Raw genomic sequence first — 21,013 nt, forward strand, 5'->3', positions numbered from 1 at the left:
GGTGTACATAATTAAAGATACCGTAAGTAAAAGCAGGGGGTGCCGATTAATCAAATAGGATAACAGGGGGTGCTAATTATCCAAGAGTCCTCTGCTTCCTGCTCCAGTCCGTTCCCTTCCAGGCAGCAGGATGCAGAAAACAGGAGGGAAGGAGGGCAATGCTACAATGGACAGAGCACAGAATGGAAGAGCTATGCTGCTCCTTATTCAACCCCTCCCTTCCAAATGTCATTTCTACCTGCCAAGTTCTACCTCTACATGGCCCAGCTTATTCCTATGTTGATATATTCAGCATAACCACTGTCAAGTTAATCACTAAGCCCAGTCAATCTACCTGCACTTTACCCTGGCCTTTGGTGGACCCTCTCAAGTCTCGTAACATAGAATTACAAAAAAATAAAATGGCAAACATAGGAGAAACCCAAATCTGCAGGGTGGAGGGTGGGTTTTGCGAGGACTGACATCCTGCTGTCCTCAGAGAACATCTGTTAGAGGTAAGCAACTCTGCTTTCTCCTACGACAAGCAGGATGGTGTCCTCATACATGGGTGAATCCCTAGCTACACGCACCCAACTAGGTGCCAAAGGGCACAATACTTGTGCTGTTGGTAAGAGGGAGACAGCCTGAACCCGAACATTGGGCTGTAGGCAGGAAGAGTTTGGTTCTATAGCTGAAAGATTCCGAAGGACAGAGCGGCCAAAGCTGCTATCGTGATGACCATCCCTGTCCAAACAGTAGTAGGCAATGAAAGTGTGGAGAGAACTCCATGTCGCAGCTTTGCAGATCTCATCCAGAGGGACCGCTCTCAAGTGTGCCACCGAAGATGCCATGGCTCTGATAGCGTGAGCCTTGACATGGCCCCCAAGTTGCAGTCCCGCTTGCACACAGCAGCAGGAAATGCAATCCTCCAGCTAGTTAGACAGGGTCTGCTTGGCAACCACAACTCCTAATCTATTCTATTCTTGTCAAAAGAGATGAAGAGTTGCATAGACTGCCTGTGGCCTGCTGTTTGCTTCAGGTAGAATGCCAAGGCTATCTTGCAATCCAAGCTGTGCAGTGCCCATTCAACCTAGTGCGAATGAGGCTTGGGAAAAAAGATGGGTAGGACGATGGACTGGTTAAGATGAAAATCCGTCACCGCCTTAGGCAGGAATTTAGGGTGCATGCGCAGAACCACCCTATCACAAAAGAACTTTATGTACAGTGGGTACGTCACCAACGCCTGAAGCTCATTGACCCTGCACACCGAAGTGACCACGATCAAAAACATGACCTTTTGGGTCAGGTACTTCAGGTCACAGGAGTATAGTGGCTCAAAAGGATCTGTCATGAGCTGAGCCAACACCACATTGAGGTCCCAGGACATAGCCGGAGGCCGAAGGGAAGGCTTAAACTGAGGCAGGCGTCACATAAAATGCACCACTATGGGTTGCAGAGAGATGGGCAAACCATCCACACCCTGGTGGTAGGCACCAATGGCACTCAGGGGTACTTGGATGGAGTTGGTCTTCAAACCAACATCTGACAGATGTAGAAGGTAGTCAAGCAGTTTTGGTGTGGAGCAGGAGAACGGATCCAGGCCACAGCTCTCACACCATATGGAAAACCTCCTCCACTGCAGGCTATAAGATTTTCTGGTGGAAAGTTTTCTGGAAGCCACCAGGACCCTACACATTGTCTGACAGGTCAAGAGGCTACAGAATTAGCCTCTCAACATCCAGGCCATCAGAGACAACGCCCTGAAGTTGGGATGATGCAGCCTGCCCTGATCCTGTGAGACAAGGTTGGGGGAAGTCCCCAGACCAATTGGTTCTCAGACAGAGATTCTACAGGAACGGGAACCAGATCTGCCTCGGCCAATGTGGATCATGGTCCCTCTGTTCTGCTGGAGCTTCAGGAGAGTTTTCATCACCAGAAGAAGAGGATACGCATACTCCAATGGCAGGCAAAGGCATCCAAGGCTGGTTTGCTGTCCCCCCTGAACAGGGAGCAGAATTGTTTCACCTTGTGTTGCGGCGGGAGGCGAATAGATCCTTGTCCAAGGTGCCCCAGAGACAGAAGATCCGATCTGCTACTTCCTGATTCAGGGACCACTCATGGGGTTGGAAGGCTCGACTCAGCCAGTCTACCAACACAATCTCCATCCCGGCTAGATACATGGCTTATAGCAGTATGCCCTGGGTCTGAGCCCATGACCAAATTTGACTGCCTCCTGGCATAGGAGGAAGACCTCATACCTCTCTGCTTGTTGATGTACCACATCACCACTTGGTTGTCTGTTTGGATCAGGACCGTTTTACCAGACAGACGATCCCTAAACACCCAAAGTGAATAGCAGATCGCTTGAAGCTCCAAGAAGTTGATCTGGCACAGAGCTTCTTGAGCCGATCACAGATCCTGCGTGTGGAGCCCCTCCACATGGGCACCTCACCCAGGGTGGATGCATCCGTGATAAGCACAACTTGGAAAGAGGGAGACTGAAATGGAACTCCCTGTTCCAAATTGGGCAGGCTTTCCCACCAAGACAAAGCGTTACGGAGTGCCGGAGTAACACGGATGCGTACATGAAGGTCCTGGGTGGCTTGCTGCCATTGGGACCATAACGTCCATTGAGCTCTGCGCATATGCAAGCGAGCCAGGGTAGTGACAAAGACGGACATAACCGTGTGCCCCAGGACAACAGGCTGAGACTCTCCCAGAGTCCAGTGAACCACTCCTGCAAGTGATGCTAATGTGAGCGCCCGGTCACGAGGAAGATAGGCTCAGCCATGAGCCATGTCCAGCCGGGTGCCAATAAAGTCTAAGTGAGGCGACAGAGTAATATGGGACTTCAGGTATTTGATGACAAACCCCAGGGACTCCAACACCCGAATGGCCAAGTGAAGAGACTGAAGCGCTCCCTCCTGAGTGGCATTCTTGACCTAAAGCCAATCGTCCAGGTAGGGGGAACACCTGCATCCCCAGACGGCGAAGGTGTGCACCCACTACTGCCAGACATTTGGTGAAGAACGTGGGGCCAAGGCGAGGCTGAATGGCAACACGCTAAATTGGAAATACCTCTCGCCCATGACAAACCGCAGATATGTCCTGTGACTGGGGAAGATCTCGATGTGGGCATATGCATCTTTCAAATCAAGGGAGCAAAGCCAGTCTCCTCTTTGCAGGAGAGTTGCCCAGAGAGACCATTTTGAACTTTTCTCTTCATAGAAACTTGTTCAAGGCTCTCGGGTCCAAAATAGGACAGAGACCCTCTGTTCTCTTTGGAATCAGGAGACAGCAAGAGTAGAACCCCCGCCCTTGCTGCCACAGTGGAACAGGTTCAACTACTCTGGCCATTACTAGGGCGGAGAGCTCCGTTAAGAGTATTTCCTGATGTGAGGACAAACTTCAAGAGGGGCATGCGAGAGAGTCCGAGGGAGCACCCAGAAAGTTCAACTGATACCCTCGACGAATGATGGAAAGGACCCACTGGTCCGAGGTGACAATGGGCCAGCACTCCATGAAGAACCATAACCAACCTCCGACTGGAGGGCCCAGTGCAGAGGGTACGGTTGATTGGCTTGTGCTCCCTGCTGCCAGTCAAACCCCTGTAGTGGGGCTCAGCTGGGGCACTGGCTGAGGTCTAGGGATTTGCTGCTGTCTAGGACGGCCCCTAGAGCCTACACACTGGGAACAGGTGTGAAAGGCAGGAGGAAAGTTCTTCCTTTGGCGATAAAAGGACTTCCTCGGGCCCTGTCATGAGGACTTCTTGGCAGAGGACGGCGGATCAAATATATTGGCAGGTCTCATGGTGATCTTCAACTAAGCCATAGCGTCCCTCACCTTATCACCAAAGAGGTTCTCGCCAGTACACAGCAGGTCTGCGAGTTTCTCCTGGACATCTGACCAGAGATCAGAGGCTCGGAGCCAGGCCACCCTGCAGACACCAATGCCCGTTGCTACCACCTGAGCTGCCATTTCAAATACGTTGTAAGTGGAATGCACCTCATGTTTGCACACATTCCAGGCTCTGCTGGACGACTGCCAACAAAATGTCCTGCTGTTGATCAGGCAGGCACTCAGAACTCCTGGACCTGTTTTCCGAGGTTCCGGGAACATTGCGTCATGTACAGCTGGTAGGAAGCGATATGGGCGATCAACATAGCACCCTGAAACACCTTCCTACCCAGTGCATCCAGCGCCTTGTGCTCCCGACCCGGAGGGGTGGAGGCATGGGTATGGGACCGCTTGGCCTTTTTGCGGGCAGACTCCACTACATCCGACTGATGAGGGAGTAGGCATCTCCCAAAGCATGTTGTACTAAATAAATAGCATCAGCCTTCCAATTCACCGGAGGCACAGAGATGGGATGTTCCCAAAAGCTCAGGAGTAATTCCTTGAAGATCTCCTGGACGGGAACAGCCACCACCTCCTTCAGGGCATCGACAAACTGGACAATCTCCAGCATCTTATGCCTAGAAATCTCTTCCATCAAAAGCTGAAACAGAATGGTTTCTGCAATGGCCCGGATGAACCCCGCAAAGGTCAGGTCCTCAAGTGGAGATCGGTGCTGCTCCTCCAGAGGGAACTGGTCCAAGGGAAGAGCTCTTGAGTTATCAGATGAAGACTCTGAGGTATCATCCCCCCCCCTCCCCCCACAGGTTATACGGGGCATCTTCCTCACTAAGACTGCCCAGAGACACCAGTGGCGGACCCCTGCCCAGGCCCCTCAACTTGGACACTGAGGGCATCGAGGCCCCTGAAGACCCGGAACCGGCCGAGCAACACCGGCCTCGGAACCAAGGGCTTCAACTTTGCCGTGGGCTGCGACCGCACTCTCTCCTAGGAGGAACCCACAATGGGAATTTTACTAGATGGAGGCAGCAATGGTGGCCACCGGAGCATTGACGTACTCCCAGGCACAGGCAACAGCTGCGTAGGGAGGATGCCAAGAAGTACATCAAGGCATTCCAACATCGAGGGTACATGCTCCGGCATTGGTAGAAGCACAGGTGGGGCCGGCAGCTCGATGCCCTGCAAGGCTCGGGCCTTGCAGGGCATCGAGCCTTGCAGGGCCATTTGAACCCTGCATTCCAAATCCTCTTGGAAATCTGCCGAAGACAAGACAGGCTGAGGAGCAAGGCATCACCAGATCTCCGTCGGAGCCCGAGGTAGATTGGTGCCCGACACCGGTAGGGAATGCCTGGGACTCCCGGGTTTGATGGAGAGTGGTGCCTCCTCTCCACGGGGTCGCTTTGGGGACATCACAGTAGGCGCCGGTGCTGACCCGAGAACAGAGACTGGTAGAGATGCTTCCGGGACTTCCCACAGTGCTTGGCCTGGTCTTTCCCTGGCACCGAGGAAGGAGGAGATGATCCTGAGGTTCTGGATCATAAAGAGACGGACGATCCCCAGCACCTCTCTCCACTGAAGGCCCCAGTGGAGGGGTGAACAGTGATGGCTATCCATTGGTTCTCCTTGGCCTTTGGAATCTATGCCCCCCGACGCTGGAGTTGAAGGTTCAGATTTCTTCGACCTGAAGAGCTTCTCCATTTTATCCAGGCGGGTGCACCGGCCCTTGGGGGTCATCTGGTTGCAAAAATGACACCCCTATATGTTGTGCAATGCCCCTAGGCAGAGGATACATGCCTCATGTGAATCCAAGAGGACATGATCCGGGGGCATTTGTGACACCGACGAAAACCCGACGACGCAGTTACAAATAAAGGTCCAACGCGCAGTCGTTGACCAGCAGCCACTGAAGAGGTGAACCACCGGGAATCAACCGCACAGAAGGAGGAAAACTTACTGCGCCGCCCAATAATCTAAGCCGGGGGAGAGAGAAAGACTCGAAAGGGGGGGGGGGGGGGGGTAAGAACAAAAAAAAATAAAATTCAATAAACCATTAGGGAAAATGCTTTCCAATACCAAACAGAGCACGAGCTTCACAACCACAAGACAACAGCTCAGCAAAAAAGAAGAGACTGGAGAGGGACCCTGCATGGATGCGTGGATAGTGGTATGCTGGGCATGCTCAGTGTGCCAGTCAAAGTTTCTAGAAGTTTTCTGTGCCAGGCTCCATCTGATGATGTCACCCATGTGTGAGGACTACCATCCTGCTTGTCCTAGGAGAACACCTGTTACAGATAAGCAACTTTGCTTTATCCGCTTCTAAGGAAAACGCTCACAGAGCAGAACTCTTTTTGTCTGTGACTTAAGGTGAACCAGGTTAAATGCCTTACACTGGGCTTTTATAAAGGGTCTACCATACACTCCTTTACACACACCCCATTATTAATTTATTTATTTAAAGTTTATGAGTCTTGGCTCTTACTTACCCAAAGCGGACTGCTTGCTGCCCCTGTATTTGGCATCCTTTGGACTTTTTGACAAACCTCCCTTTTCATTGCTCCCTTAATTAGTGGGCACTAGCAAAGCCTTCATTTCTTTTCTACCTCCCTTGCAGGGGAGGAGGCTGAGAAACAGCATGGTTGCCGCCATGGGGATGAGCTCCCGTAATGGCCTTGCTTCAACACTGCCACTCCTCCCAGCCCCCCCCCCCAACCCTATGCTATGCCCCTTCTTCCTGCCTCACTGGCTAATGAGAGGCTTCCTTCCCTTCTTCCTACTCCCCACAGACAGGTAGAAGGGAGGAGGCTTCCAATTGGCCTGCGCGGGCACAGGAAGAAGGGAGGAGGCTTCCCATTGGCCCGCGGGGGCAGAGAACGGGGGAAGCACAACCGGGGCAGTGGGACACCAGGAGCCGCAACACACCTGCTGGTGCTTGGCGACACACCAGTTAAGAATTGCTGGCTTAGAATGTAGTCCTGCAAAAAGAAATCCTCCATAACTTTTCTCACTCGACTTATTTTTTTCTCGCTCTTGATACACTGGCCAATTACACCTTCCCTTCTGGCTAGGATCTTGGGTAATTTTAATTTCTTTATATTCACTACTTATATTTTGTCTGTTTAATATCTTGTCAGTTTCAGTTTCATAATCTTTTCCATATTTAACCTTATAGTTTTTCTGCTAATGGACACAAATTTAGGTTTTTATAAATTCGGTATTATAGGCAGTGCTGAGGGAGATTTCTAATTGACTTGGAGCTCTTTTTAGTAGTATAACTTCCCTTTTCGACTGGGGTCGAGCTTCCTCTTTGCCGCCACGGGAGCTCATCCCCATGGCGGCAAAGAGGAAGCCCTACCCCGATGAATCAAGGCTGCCACGGGAGCTCATCCTTGGGGCAGCAAAATGTAAGGCCCACTGGAGTAAAGCTGAGGCAGAAAGGGAGCCCATCCCTGCAGCGAAGTAAGACGAGGTTTGGCAGTGAGGCCTGGTGCATAGATGTAAGAATGGGAGCCTGGGTGAGAGCTGGTGAGTGTGGGTGTGAATGGAAGCTTGGGTGAGAGCTGGTGGATATGGGTGTGAATAGGTGCGAGAGCATTTGTGTGAGATTTTGAGCTTGTATATAGGAGAGCATTGTGAGAGAGAGAGAAAGACTGGTCAGGGAGGAGATATGTTTCTGTGTGAGAGAGAGAGAGACTGGTCAGGAAGACAACCAGTGTGTGTATGTGCGAAAGACCAAGACTGGTCATGGGGGCTAATGGGGGGTGTGGGTGTGTGTGAGTGTGACTGGTTGTGGGCCCTAAGAAGAGGACTGTGAGGACAGAGCTTTAGCAGCCACTGTTGCTTCTGGTGTGTGCTTTTGGCTGCAAGGGAAAGGAGTAGGAGAGTTGCTGGAGAGGTAAGTAAGGGTGGCTTTTTAAGTTTATTTTTCTTGATTGACTGCCATTTTAATTATTGGGTATTATGTAATGTGTCTGTTTTGAAATATTTAATTGTTATTTGGACAATTTTTAATAATTTTAATGAGTTTTTAATTGTTGGATGTTATTCTGTTCATCAGCTGTTTTGAAACATTTATTAGTATAGCTTTACAATTATTTCTGTGTAGTGCTCTATAGCAGCTTGGCTTATTCTGTTTTCCCAATAGGAAATGTATTAGTGTTTAGGGCCTGGTTTAATAGTTGTATTTCTTAGATAGGATTGTTACTGTTGAGTGTGTTCCATAATACAGGTGTAACTTTGTGCGGGTTAGTTTGTGTGCATTATTGCAAATCCTGAGAGTCTGTTAGGTGCTATATTTCTCTTTCCATTTCTCCAGGTTCGCACTGCATGCAGAGTGGCTTTTTTGGTTTTCTATTCCAGTTTCTGTCTCCATATTTATAATTTGTGGTCTTTCTGTCCTTGATGAAGGTCAGCTTTGTGTGTATGACAGAGGTGAGGTATTTTACTAGCATGTAGGCATTTATCAAATATATTTGTTGTGTTTTCTCAATAGGATATGCATTAGTGGTAAATTACTGTCTTTTCATAAGGAAGGCTACTGTGCCTGGCAGTAAAGGGAATTTACTAAGATGTCACCAGAACATCTTTTTTGTATGGTGAGTTGTATGGGTAATGCCCTAGTTCTGCTCTGACCTATTGTTGGGAGTCGAGGGGGTTTCTGTGGATGCAGAGTGTATGTTTACATATAGTCCCGTGATAGTCACATGTTCAGTGTGTCACACATGTGAGAACTATCTGTTAGGTGTGTCCCGGCCGAAAAAAGGTTGAGAACCACTATTCTAAGCAGCAAGAAATCATCCTAGCTAAAATACAGGAAAATGTGTCTAAACAAGGAAAGAATGAAGGAATTAATGGAAGGAACAGAAAAAAAATCTGGATGTCAATCACACAGAAGTGGTATGAGAAACATAAGAGGACAGAACTCCAGCTTGGGCATGTACAAGTATAGAATGTTAGAATGGCTTTTGGACACACCTGAACTATAAATGCTAACTGAATCACAGCGCCTAACAGACTGGCACATACTTGCTCTGCGGAGTATTATTACTTAAATATCATCCAGCTCAACTATGATCATGAGGTCTGTGATGCAACTGTGATTGCAAAAAGACTTTCCTACCACTGATATTCTATACTGTTTCCGAGCTCTAATGCCGAAGCAACAGCATATATTTTTAGATCCATAAAAAAACTAATTTCAGATTTAACAAAGGGATCTCTTTTTCAACAATCCATGAGAACTGGATAAATTCACATCTGTTCCAATTAACCTGCTCTTCTCAAATAGAATTTTCCTACTTTTGTAGACATGCTATTTAAATATAATTTCCTGGGATCCTTTCTATAAACACAGAATGAACCTCTTGGTAACTAGCCAGTCTTTCATTATTGAAAAAGTAGAGGAAGTCAGGACAAACTTACATCAGTAGATTACAAATACTAATGATAAATGTCAGATTGCAACAGTGACATACTATCAGTAAAAACTATAAAAATAAACTGGATATTAAAAATAAATTCATGCTGTTTATTTTTAATTTTTTTTAGTGCAAAATTCAGATAGATCCCTGATTTCTCAATGGCAAGTTTCCTGGCTCCTTTTCAAATTTCTTAAAACATCACACCAATGTTTTCTAAATTATTTTTAGAGTAGGAAAGTACATGGTATTCTGTCACCTGCATAAAGTAACATGAAAGATGTCTTTATTAAAAATAGAACAGCACTATTAAATCTCTGTATTTCAAATGAGTAATGTGTGATTCTATGCTACCTCAAAATCCCTCAAGCTATGATTATGAAGTAAAAAGCTACTCACCAACCACCGACCATTATTTGAAGGATGATAAAAAGATGCAATGCTATTGAACAATCCAGTCAAATGTGTCTGCACTATTTTACTTGGTCCACCCTGCCAAAGAAAACCATATATGATCAAACAAGGTTATTCTAGTCACAAAAAGGTATCAAATAAACCACAGTACAGTGGAAAAGTGCTGTAATGGAACATTTTAATACATCAATCCACAAACCACTTAATGATGAAATGCTTGTAAGCAGTGTACAGCATTCCTACACAGTTCTAAATGCCCTCCAGAGAAAAAAATATTTTTAAAAAGTAAATGCAGATACAAAATAAACAAAAAGGTAACAGAAAAGATGTTATCTATGTTTAAAGACCTTCCTGCTTTCAGGCCTGAATAGATATCCTGGATTGAAATATGCTTGGTCTTTTCCTGCAAATCCTCTGTCCATGCCATCTGCCTTTCCTGGTGAATGTCTCCTCAGCACTTTGAATACCTGGGCTTACACAATGTAAACATACTATAAATCAGCTTCTTTGAACCACTGTTAGTTTACTTGCATTCATACAGGCCCATACAGTACAGTGTGCTCCGGTGGAGCGCACTGTTAACCCGCACTTGGATGCGCGTTTCCGATGCGCTAGCTTTACCCCTTATTCAGTAAGGGGTAATAGCGCGCCAAAAATGTGTGCCTAACCCCCCCGAAACTAATGCGCACGCAACATGCAAATGCATGTTGATGGCCCTATTAGTTATGCCCACGCGATTCAGAAAGTAAAATGTGCAGCCAAGCCGCACATTTTACTTTCAGAAATTAGCGCCTACCCAAAGGTAGGCGTTAATTTCTCTCGGCACCGGGAAAGTGCACAGAAAAGCAGTAAAAACTGCTTTTCTGAACACCCTCCGACTTAATATCATGGCGATATTAAGTCGGAGGTCCCAAAAGTTACATATAGTTAATGTAAAAAAAAAAAAAAAAATTTAAAATGGGCCCGCGGCTTGAAAACCGGACACTCAATTTTGCCAGCATCAGGTTTCCGAACCCGTGGCTGTCAGTGGGTTTGAGAATAGACGCCGGCAAAATTGAGCGTCGGCTGTCAAACCCACTGACAGCCGCCACGCCTGTCCAAAAAGAGGCGCTAGGGACACGCTAGTGTCCCTAGCGCCTCTTTTTACCGCAGGCCCTAATTTAAATAAATTAATTTACTGAATCGCGCGCACAGGAGTGTGGCCTTTGCGCTCGCCCGCTCTCCCGCGATTTTTACTGTATCAGCCAGTTAGTAATTACACAGAAAAGATTTATAACTGTCAGGTCGATACTGTAACGTGCGGTTGAAGATTTCCCGTCTGTAACGTGCTGGGAGCGCACAATTCGGACGCGCAAGGTGATCCAGCGATAGTGTCTCCAGTTTCACGCGTCCTTAGCGCTTCTTAAAACAGACGCATAACCCTTTCCGCACGCAGCATGTATATGATATGTAAATGAACGAATTAGCTGTATAATGAAGGAATTAGCTATTCCCCTCCGATACTGTGACACGCGCTCAGATTATCTCCTTTGTAACCCGCTATTTTGCCGCGTCCTTAACCTGTTAGTTTACCGCCTACCCTCTACTTGGTGTTAGTGTGGTGTTCGAAAATTAAAACGGGAATAAAGTGTAAAAAATGGGGGCGATTTCGGCGCTCAAGGCCCCGTCCGGTCTCCAGTGCAGCCCCAGTCCTGTCCCCTCCTCCTGAAGCAAAAAAAAAACAAAACCGAAAAAGTAGCAAGGCTTGTGCCCGTGCGATTTCGGCGCTCAAGGCAGTCACATGACGTGACGTCACGCCTTGAGCGCCGAAATCGCACGGGCATTCATTCACTGCCGGCGGGGGCCGTGCATTCATCCAGGCACAGGGAGCCGGAGGCCGCTTTCGCCGCCGGCTCCCTCTGCCTGGATGAATGCACGCCCACCCGGCCGCCTTGAGCGCCGAAATCGGGAGGAGAGGAGAAGGGAGAAGGGACTATCGTAGCAGGCCCGAGCCTTGATACTTTTTCGGGTTTTTTTTTTTTTTTGCTTCGGGAGGAGACAGGACTGGGGCTGCACCGGAGACCGGACGGGGCCAGGGCAGGTGAGCGGGGGCTGGGGGAAAGTTTGCCGAGCATCGGGGAACATAACTGTCCACTTCCTGGTACCTGTCATTTCAAATGTCATTTGAAATGACATTTGAAATGACAGATACCAGCGCGGCCATGAAGCGTTAGGCCCGCGAACCCAGGATACTGTATAGGCGCTCTATACAGTAAAATGGGTTGCGCAGGCCTAACGCTTGCCTAAGGCTTCGCAGCCGCAGCATGCATTTGCATGCAATTTGAAGAGAGTATCGAGCGGTAGGTGAAGAGAACTGTGCGTGCGGGGAACGAGGGTGCGCCTGACACTGCCGCACTGTTTCTACCGCGGCCTTAGAGTATCGATCTGAGTGTTTGGAGTAACCACTATGATACAAAGGCAGAGTAAAAACTTCTTACACTAGTACATGTGCAGCCACCACAAACGTCACTACTTTACCCAGAGATGCTAAGAGATTTCCCTGAATTCTCACAGTCTATTAGGAGTCTGAACAAGTCAACAAATACTGTGGTACAGAGGACCAGTGACTGTAAAGAAAGGAATATGTATTTTCCAATACCAAAAACATTACAAAATCTGATACTTCAGAAGAGAAGAAAAAAGGTAAATAAATTGAAAATATTTTTCCTATTGTCTTTAACAATGTTGTTAAACTAACTGCACTGGTGATTAGGTAATATATTACATTTTCCCAATGGCTCCAATTCTACGGTGACAAAAACCTGTTTTCTTATTTTCTGTAAACAAATTTTTGTTGAGATATTGCCATCTGCAATATAAACCATTGCAAACAATTTTCTCAATAAATTTCAAAAGTTTATTGCTAATGTGGCAATCCTAATCCTCTGCTTTCAATTTCACTCTTCATATTCTGAACTGTTATGCTATTATTTCTAACTTCATGCTGTCTTACCATTACTATGCTAATCACAAACACTTACTCTACTGTTCCTAATTTCTTCCTCCTTCCATTCTTTCCCATGTATCTGATGGTTCCACATCCTCTCTTATATGTCCGATTTAGAGCCTCAAATGCAACAAAAGATGCAGCAATGCTTCTTAAGAACATAAGATTTGCCATACTGGGTCAGATGAAAAGTTCATCAAGTTCAGTATCCTGTTTCCAACAGTGGCCAATCCAGGTCAAGTACCTAGTAGCATCCCAAAAAGTCAATAAGATTCCATCCTGCTTAACCCAGTGATAAGCAGTAGATTTCCCTAAGTCCACTTTAATAATGGTTTATGGACTTTTCTTCCAGGAACTGCCCAAACCTTTTTTAAATCCAGCTACACTAACAGTAAACGTTAATCAGTTGTTTACTCTCTCAAAAAGTACAAAGACTAGCGGACACAATGAAGTAACTAGGTGATACACTTAAAACTAATAAGAGAAAATATATACTTTTTTATACAACTGTGGAAAATTTGGACATTACAGTAATGTGTTTCTGTCTTTCCAAAGATATATTAGACTCACATTGGAAACTGTGAGGGGAAGTATTTTTATGTATATTCTTTAATGTAAACTCTAATCTTGTATGCTTTTATTGCTTATTCTCAGACTTATAAGTAAACTTCTATACTTGTAAATAAGTGTGTTGGGTATTCTGTGACATATAACCTACTAGTCAGCTACCTTTTCCATCAACACATAATTAAGCTCTGGAATTCGCTGCCAGAGGATGTGGTAAAAGCTATTAGTGTAGAATCATTTAGAAAAGGTTTGGACAAGTTCCTGGAGAAAAGTCCATAAACTATTAAGGTGGAGTTGCAGAAATCCATGCTTTTTATCCCTGGGATAAGCAGCATGGAATCTATCTTCCCCTTCTGATCATATTAAGTATCAGTGACCTGGAATGGCCACTGTTGGAAATAGGATAATGGGCTTGATGGACCTTTGATCTGACCCAGTATGGCAAGTCTTATGTTTTTATGAGGCTAAAAGCAGACAATAGATTTAAGATTTAAAAGAAGCTTCAAAAAGGTGGGTCTTTAAATGGGATTTAATGACAGCGAGAGATGGAGAATGACACTCCAGTTCAGGAAGACTATTCCAGGCACACAGCTCAGCTAGGTAGAAAGCATGTAGCCAGGAATTGGTGGTAGAGAAGAAAGGTACAGATAGGTGACTTGTCCGATGAGCAGAGTGCACAAGGAAGGGTGTAAAGAGAGATAAGACAGGAAAGGTAATGAAGGGCTGCACAATGAAGGCATTTTTAGGTGAGAAAGAGGAGCTTGAACTGTATGCGGGAGCAGACAGGAAGGCAGCACAGGATCATAGAAGAGGGGTTAAGTGAGTGTAGTGACTTTGGCGAAAGATAAAGTCATGCAGCTGAATTTAGAACAGGTTGCAATGGAGAGAGATGGCTTGCCAAGAGACCTATGAGGAGCGGTTTGCAATATTCTAAGCAGGAGGAGATGAGAGAGTGGATAAGGGCTCTGGTTGTATGGTCAGAAAGGGAAGGACAGATTTTGGCAATGTTATACAGAAAGAAAGAAATGGCACATTTTAGCAGAGTTTTGGAGAACTAGCACCAAAAATTGCTAAAGAATTCTCTACTCTCGGCTGCAAGTACAGAGCAACAAGACTTGTGCTGAGGCTCTGTTCAGCTCATGTGGACACTCTCTTTCATGACCTCCCCAGGAACTAAGTATTGTGAAAAATGTGTAACTTTTGCTGTTTAATCCTCATTGTTTTACCTATTGCCCTTTGCAAATTAAATCTTTTTCCACTTACTGTTCCTACTTTTTGTCAATAAATTAATTCGCATGTTAGCTCTGCTTGTTTTGGACTGATTACTGTTTCTGGTCGGTGGGTGCATTTCTAGGAACCGTGTGACCCCTGGGTTGTGTGGGGTCTCAATGTCCCTAGAAACCACCAGGGATCGAGCAGGGATTTGACCAGAGGCAAGCAGGAACTCAGTTGATGGGTGGGAGGTTGCCAGTATAAGGAGCACATGCAGTCAGACCTGGGCAGTGCTCAGTAGGACTCTCCAAGCCACACAGTTAACCCCGAGGCATTACATGACATAAATCATCCCCGTTTTCCATTTATACTCCTCATTCTTTGTATATATGCCCTACTCCAGCGTAGTACCCCACATGCTCTAATTGATTCTATTTGATTCTAGAGTTTTCCCTGAGATTGGCTAATCTTATTGACTCCTACAAAGAACTTCTCTGATTTATAACTGGACATCACCCTCAAACCTTACAGAAAGGGGCTTAAATTCCCTCTTTTCCCTTCTATCACTTCAAACCCTCCTCTCTTGTATTCAAAGGATATAGTGTAGTTCAGGGCTACCCAAACTGCGAGTCAGGACCTCAAATGGGGTCACAAAACCTTTAAAGGCCTGTGAGGAGATCACCGTCGGGCTTGGAACCAGACATAAGAGGAAAAGGGAAGGGAAGTGAGAGTTGAATATGCACAGGCTGATGGAGATTGCCACTTTTCCTCTCTCCTGACCCACCACTGAACCTACTCAAGAGGAAAAATATTGCTCTTATCAGCCTGCCCTCTCTTCACACCAGTTGTCATCCACCATTGGTTCGTGACCCAGAGGAAAATGTTTCTGCTGACCTTGGCCAGGGGAACATTTGGAGGAGGAGCTGTTTTAAGAGATTGATCAAATGCAGAAGGTGTTTCAGGATTGGATCAGCTGGAGAGAGGGATTGGCTGTGGAGGGTGAAGGGATCAACTGGGAGAGGTATGAGGGTTGGAGATGGGGGGTGAGGGGACTAATATACACATAATTTGGGTGTGTTGGATTCTAAACTGTCCATGAAGGCCTAGGTGAAAAAGGTCACAAACTGCATTTTATAAACTGAGGTTTATAAGACAAGGTAGATATCAAGATTTTTGTCTGTCTGATTGCTCAAGTATTAGTACTGAGCAATTTAAACTACTGTAAGGTTCTTTATATGGGGCTTCCACAGAATTTATGATAGTTTTTTCAATTGGTTCAGAATGTGCAATACATATTTTTATGTTAAAATGGAATGATTGAGACACTGGCTTATTTATTTAAAAGTATTTGTTTCCCGAGCCCTCCAACATTTAGAGCAAGGACATGAAAAGTAAGTAAATTGTTCTAGGCTTCTAATTGCTCAGAGGATAAAATTAAAGTGTTGGTTCTAGTATGTAAGGCTTTGGTATTTAGATTTATTTTGCCTATATAATAAGGTATCATATTATGCAGCTTCTTGTTCATTGTGTTCCTTATCACAGTTTTTATTATATGTTCCACCTGTGTGGCAGTACAGATTAGGGACTACTAGAAAAAAGGTATTTTCAATATTAGGCCCACAGGTGTGAAATTCTATTCCAGATGAAATCTGTGGACAGTCAGATTATTTGGAGTTTTGTAAGAAACTGAAGGCTGCTCTTTTTAATCAAGTTCATATTAATTAATTTCTATATTATATTATTTTTTATTTTTATTGTTTGTATGTATGTTTATTACTGGGTATGTAAATTGTATTCCATGATTATGTATGGAATTGCGGACTGTAAATAAATAAAAATAATGAGAGAATGGTGGGTGGGGTGAGAGGGATGGGATGACAGTTGGGGGTTATAAGAAGGGCTTGAGGCTGATAGGATCAGCTGGAGGGATGTGAAAAAGGCAGGAATAGGTGAGAGAAAGGGGATGGGCTATGAATGTGAGGAGCTGGAGATGTAAAGTGGATCAGTTAGAAAGGCAGAGGTTGAGAGAGAGTAACCACTAGAGAGGAGGATATTAAGAAAGGAGGGGGTGGAGTTTTAGAGAAAAAAAATCAACTAAAGTGTAAAGACTGAGAGAGGGGATCAGCTTGTGTACAGGGAGGGTAAGAGTGTGAGTGACTGGTGGAAGAAGACCACACCCCTGCTATTTTGTTTTGGTCATCCTTTGGGTCATGTGAATTTTCTAGTGCTAAAATGGGGCCATACTGGATAAAAGTTTGGGAAGCCCTGCTTAGCTTAGCCATTCTGATCCTTATTTCAATAATCTAAAACTAATCATGTGTAACAGTTATAAAATCATTTAGGGTGCCTTGGATAAAAGAACCAATTCAAAACTATATTAAAAAAAAAAAGTCTGCAATGAATCGTAATTTTGCCAAATGCAGCTATTTAAAGACATGTCTAATAATACTATCCGTGCAAAACTGATTAAAAATGATAGTTTGACATTTAAAACTACTTTTGCTAGATAGCAGGTAGCAGTATTTCATGGTTACCAGCAGCTGGCTCTGAAGGGGTTACTCTCAGCAGAGCCATCTGATGACATCATTGCTGTTCAGTCTGAAGTGTCAGATGGACACTGTCTGTAGAAAGTGACAGTTGACAAGAGCTGAGAGAGAGACATACAGCTGGGATCAGACTGTCAAACAATACTCAGAATTGTCATTGTTAACAGAGAGGGGTAACATTCAGCCCTGCAATGAGGTTCAGTATGCAGTAATTATGTAATCCTTTTTCTCTTTCCCCTGTTTGCTGCAGTGAAAATTTATCTTTTCATTCCCTGTTCTTGCTTTTTAAAAATAAACTTCAATTTATTACCGTGTTCTTGAGACTGATTGAATCCCAGGTAAGTGAGAAGCAGAGTGATCCCAGTGTTTTGCATATGCAGTCTCTGGGAATCATGGGGTCCCATGTTTGTGGAGTTGCATTGTCCAAGAAAATCTAACACAACACAGCATTCTGGGTAGAATACTTGCCCAAAGGCAAGTGGAACCCCAGTTGACAGGTGGGTGATTGCCAGGAGAAGGGCATGTGTGCAGGCAAGGCGTATTAGTCCTGTGGGAATTCTGCACTACTGCCGTCCACAAATTCCTGCAGAATTCCCCTCACTCCTGTGCAGTATCTGCTCAGAATTTGGCATGCCACGAGCGGGCCAGCCTCTGCTTGTGGCATGCTGGGCCTGCTCCTTCTTCACCATGAGCAGGCCGGCCTACGCTTGCAGCATGCCGGGGCCTGTTCCATTTTCGCCACAAGTGGGACAGCTTCTACTTGTGGCAAAGATAGAATAGGCCCCGTCATGCCACGAGTGGAGGCTGTCCCCTTGCGGCGAGAGAGAGAATGTGTGAGGATGCATGGGTGTGGTGCCAGAAGGAGGGAGCCTATATGAGGAGACTGTGAAGGAGTGTGTGTATGTGAGAGAGATATTGGGAGCTGATGTGTGTGAAATAAGGAGTGTGTGTATGTGAGGGAGCCTGTATAAGGGTGTGTGCACATGTAAGAAAGAGAGCCTGTGTGAAGGGGTGTGTGTGTGTGTGAGAGAGAGAGAGGAAGCCAGTGTGCAAAGTGTGTGAGAGAGAGAGAGACATAGGTAGCCTGTGTGAGAATATATGCATGAGAGAGAAAGGGAGCCTGTGTGGGTGTGTGCGCATGAGAGAAGAAGCCTGTAAGGGGGGAAAGGGGGAGGTGTGTGCGCATGAGAGGGAGCCTGTATGAGGGGGGGTGTGCACACGAGAGAGGGAGCCTGTAAGAGGCAGGGGGTGTGTGTAAAAGAGGGAGCCTGTAAGAGGCAGGGGGTGTGTGTAAAAGAGGGAGCCTGTATGAGTGTGTGTGCATGAGAGATAGAGGGGAGCATGTATGAGGGAGTGTGTATGTGCACTAGAAAGAGGGAGTGTGTGTGTGAGAGTCCATGCACCTGTGTAAGGGGCACTATTGGGAGATGGGTCAAACTCTGGGAGCTTGGTTAGGTCGTAAACATGGACAAAAGCAGTCTCAAACCCTCCCAGTCCTTGGAATATCTGGGAGTCCGGTTCATAATGCCTCTGTATCACTCCATGTTGAGACTGCACCTTGAATACTGTGTGCAATTCTGGTTGCCGCATCTCAAAAAAAGATATAGTTGTGATGGAGAAAGTACAAAGAAGGGTGACCAAAATGATAAAGGGGATGGAACGGCTGCCCTATGAGGAAAGGCTAAAGAGGTTAGGGCTGTCCAGCTTGGAGAAGAGACGGCTGAGGGGGGATATGATAGAGGTCTACAAAATCATGAAAAGACTCGAATGGGTAAATGTAAATCAGTTATTTACTTTCTCAGACAATAAAAGGACTAGCAGGCACTCTATAAAGTTAGCAAGTAGTTCATTGAAAACAAAATCTGAGAAAATTCTTTCACTCAACGCATAATTAAGCTCTGGAATTCATTGCCAGAGGATGGGGTTACAGCAGTTAGTGTAACTGGGTTTAAAAAAAGGTTTGGATAAGTTCCTAGAAGAGAAGTCCATAAACTGCTATTAATCAATAACAAATAGTAGCTTGGGATCTATTTAATGTTTGGGTACTTGCCAAGTACTTGTGACTTGGATTAGCCACTGTTGGAAACAGGATGCTGAGCTTGATGGACTCTTGGTCTAACCCAGTATGGCATGTCTTATGTTCTTAATAGTTATTTATTTTGATTTGGCTCACACCTTTCCATTGGTAGTTTAAAGGTGTGATTACAATAACAGTATATGACATTAACAATAATAGTACATAATATAACAATGAATGTATAAATATTAATAACATTAGTAATGATAATAAGGCACAGCAAAGTTGGACAAGAGAGAGAGGCAAATAGAAATGCACTGAATACGACGAGTAGTGTGGTAAAGTAAAAGTAAGTGAGAACACATTCAAACAGAATGCTGTTCATGAACTACCTTGCAAAAGGATAACTGTACACATTTGTGTTTCTCTACTCATTTGCTCTCACCACATTGTAAGAAGAAAAATTACAAACCATCATTGCTGTGACCCATATTACTGCATGTCCTATGTCATAGGCATTGGTTAAGAATCTAGGAACTAGAACTTGACTGCTTCCCACTGGAAGATTCAAGCTTCTCAGAATCCTGGTAAAGATCTATAACAAAAAAAGAAAAAAAAATTAAACATTTAACTAAGAAAACATGTATTATTTACCATAAAGTCACAAGTACAAGAGTTTTTTGTCTGAATAACCACTTTTACTTTATGTATTTGCATTCCACACAAAATGTTTCAAAACGTACGGAAAGGACTTCAGTGAAATTCGTCCACTTCCTGCACTTAAACTTGCTAACACACAAGGCAGCTAAGCTGAATGTGATGTGCAAACGAACGTCGGTATACAAAAGCAATAAATAAATAAATAAAATAAATAATGCTGCCCCATGGGTATACAGCACTAAAGAACAGAGTTGTTTTCTTCTCAGAAGGAGAAGCAGAGCTATATTTTAAAATTAAGGCAAGTTTGCAATACAAAGTGATTCTCTCGGTTCATTATGGAGCCTTCTTCTGGGTGCTCTAACCCTAACTGTTCTCTAGCCCCTCCTGCATTTAACATAGGGCTATGGAAGGAAGATGTGCTGTTTCAGTAATCATTAAAGCTACAATTACAAAGCAAACAGCTACTTTAAAAACTATTTAACACAAAGCTATTCTCTATAAGGAAGAATTGTTTGCATTCTACAGTAAGTACTCCAGTCTAGCTGCATTAGCGTCAATGAGGTCCAAGTGGCACTGCAACCATACCACTGCTTAATTACAGTGCAATTTGTTATAGAATTAAATGTATTTAGTACAGAACATTTACACCAGCCTCAGCTAATAACAGAAATTGGATTCTCTAGGGCAGAGTTAACTTGTGCTATATGGAACCAAAGCTAAAGCTCCAAGATGACATTGTCACCAGGTACTATAGCTGTGAGTTTGCAAAGAAGATATATGCAGTGTTCAACAGGAACAATTCTTCATCATGTAAATTAAAAATGGAGAAAAATGGCTTCCTGCGCTGACCAAATTGAAAAACGTCTTTAGATTTCTTTAATAAAAGCCTAACTCATTGTTCTAGAAAATTGAGTGGTGATCACTGGACAGGAGAAGGTGAAAACTGCCTCCCCCCCATAGGCTACTTGACAGCTGCACAAGAAACAGGATTATAGCAATGAAATAAAACATACATTTGTTCTCTGTAAGGCACAGCATATCTCCCCTCCCCCTCCCCCAGCAAATGCCTGGAAATAGCAAGTCATTCATTTCACAAGGCATTTTTGGAGTATGAACTAGGAAGATTACAAAAGTGGCAGCATTTACCAATAAAAATCAAAACTGAAAGTATAAGCAAATAGAAATTTTACCTTTGGCACATATGGATCCCAATCTATGTACCCAATGTTATCAGTAGCCAAGCGAGCAAACAGATTGACTAAGTGCTAGAAATACAAATAAATACAGTTCAGTAGATACATGCTTTAACATTTAGCCATAGACATAAGACTATCTTTTTGCATAGTTAGGGATTTATCAAAAT

General features: G+C 44.8%; 1 protein-coding gene across 2 annotated transcripts in view; it reads right to left on the minus strand.

Moving 5' to 3' along the window:
- PSME4 (proteasome activator subunit 4) overlaps window positions 1-21,013 on the minus strand; it is a 389,258-nt gene that overhangs the window by 278,051 nt on the left and 90,194 nt on the right. For both annotated transcript variants that reach the window (XM_029593434.1, XM_029593433.1), the window contains 3 exons: window positions 20,841-20,915; window positions 19,463-19,585; window positions 9,648-9,740 (listed from right to left, as the gene is read on the minus strand). In XM_029593434.1, the coding sequence (XP_029449294.1) occupies window positions 9,648-9,740; window positions 19,463-19,585; window positions 20,841-20,915 (291 nt within the window). The remainder of the gene's footprint in view (window positions 1-9,647; window positions 9,741-19,462; window positions 19,586-20,840; window positions 20,916-21,013) is intronic.

This window comes from Rhinatrema bivittatum, chromosome 3 (assembly GCF_901001135.1).
Source record: "Rhinatrema bivittatum chromosome 3, aRhiBiv1.1, whole genome shotgun sequence".
Lineage (NCBI taxonomy): Eukaryota > Metazoa > Chordata > Amphibia > Gymnophiona > Rhinatrematidae > Rhinatrema > Rhinatrema bivittatum.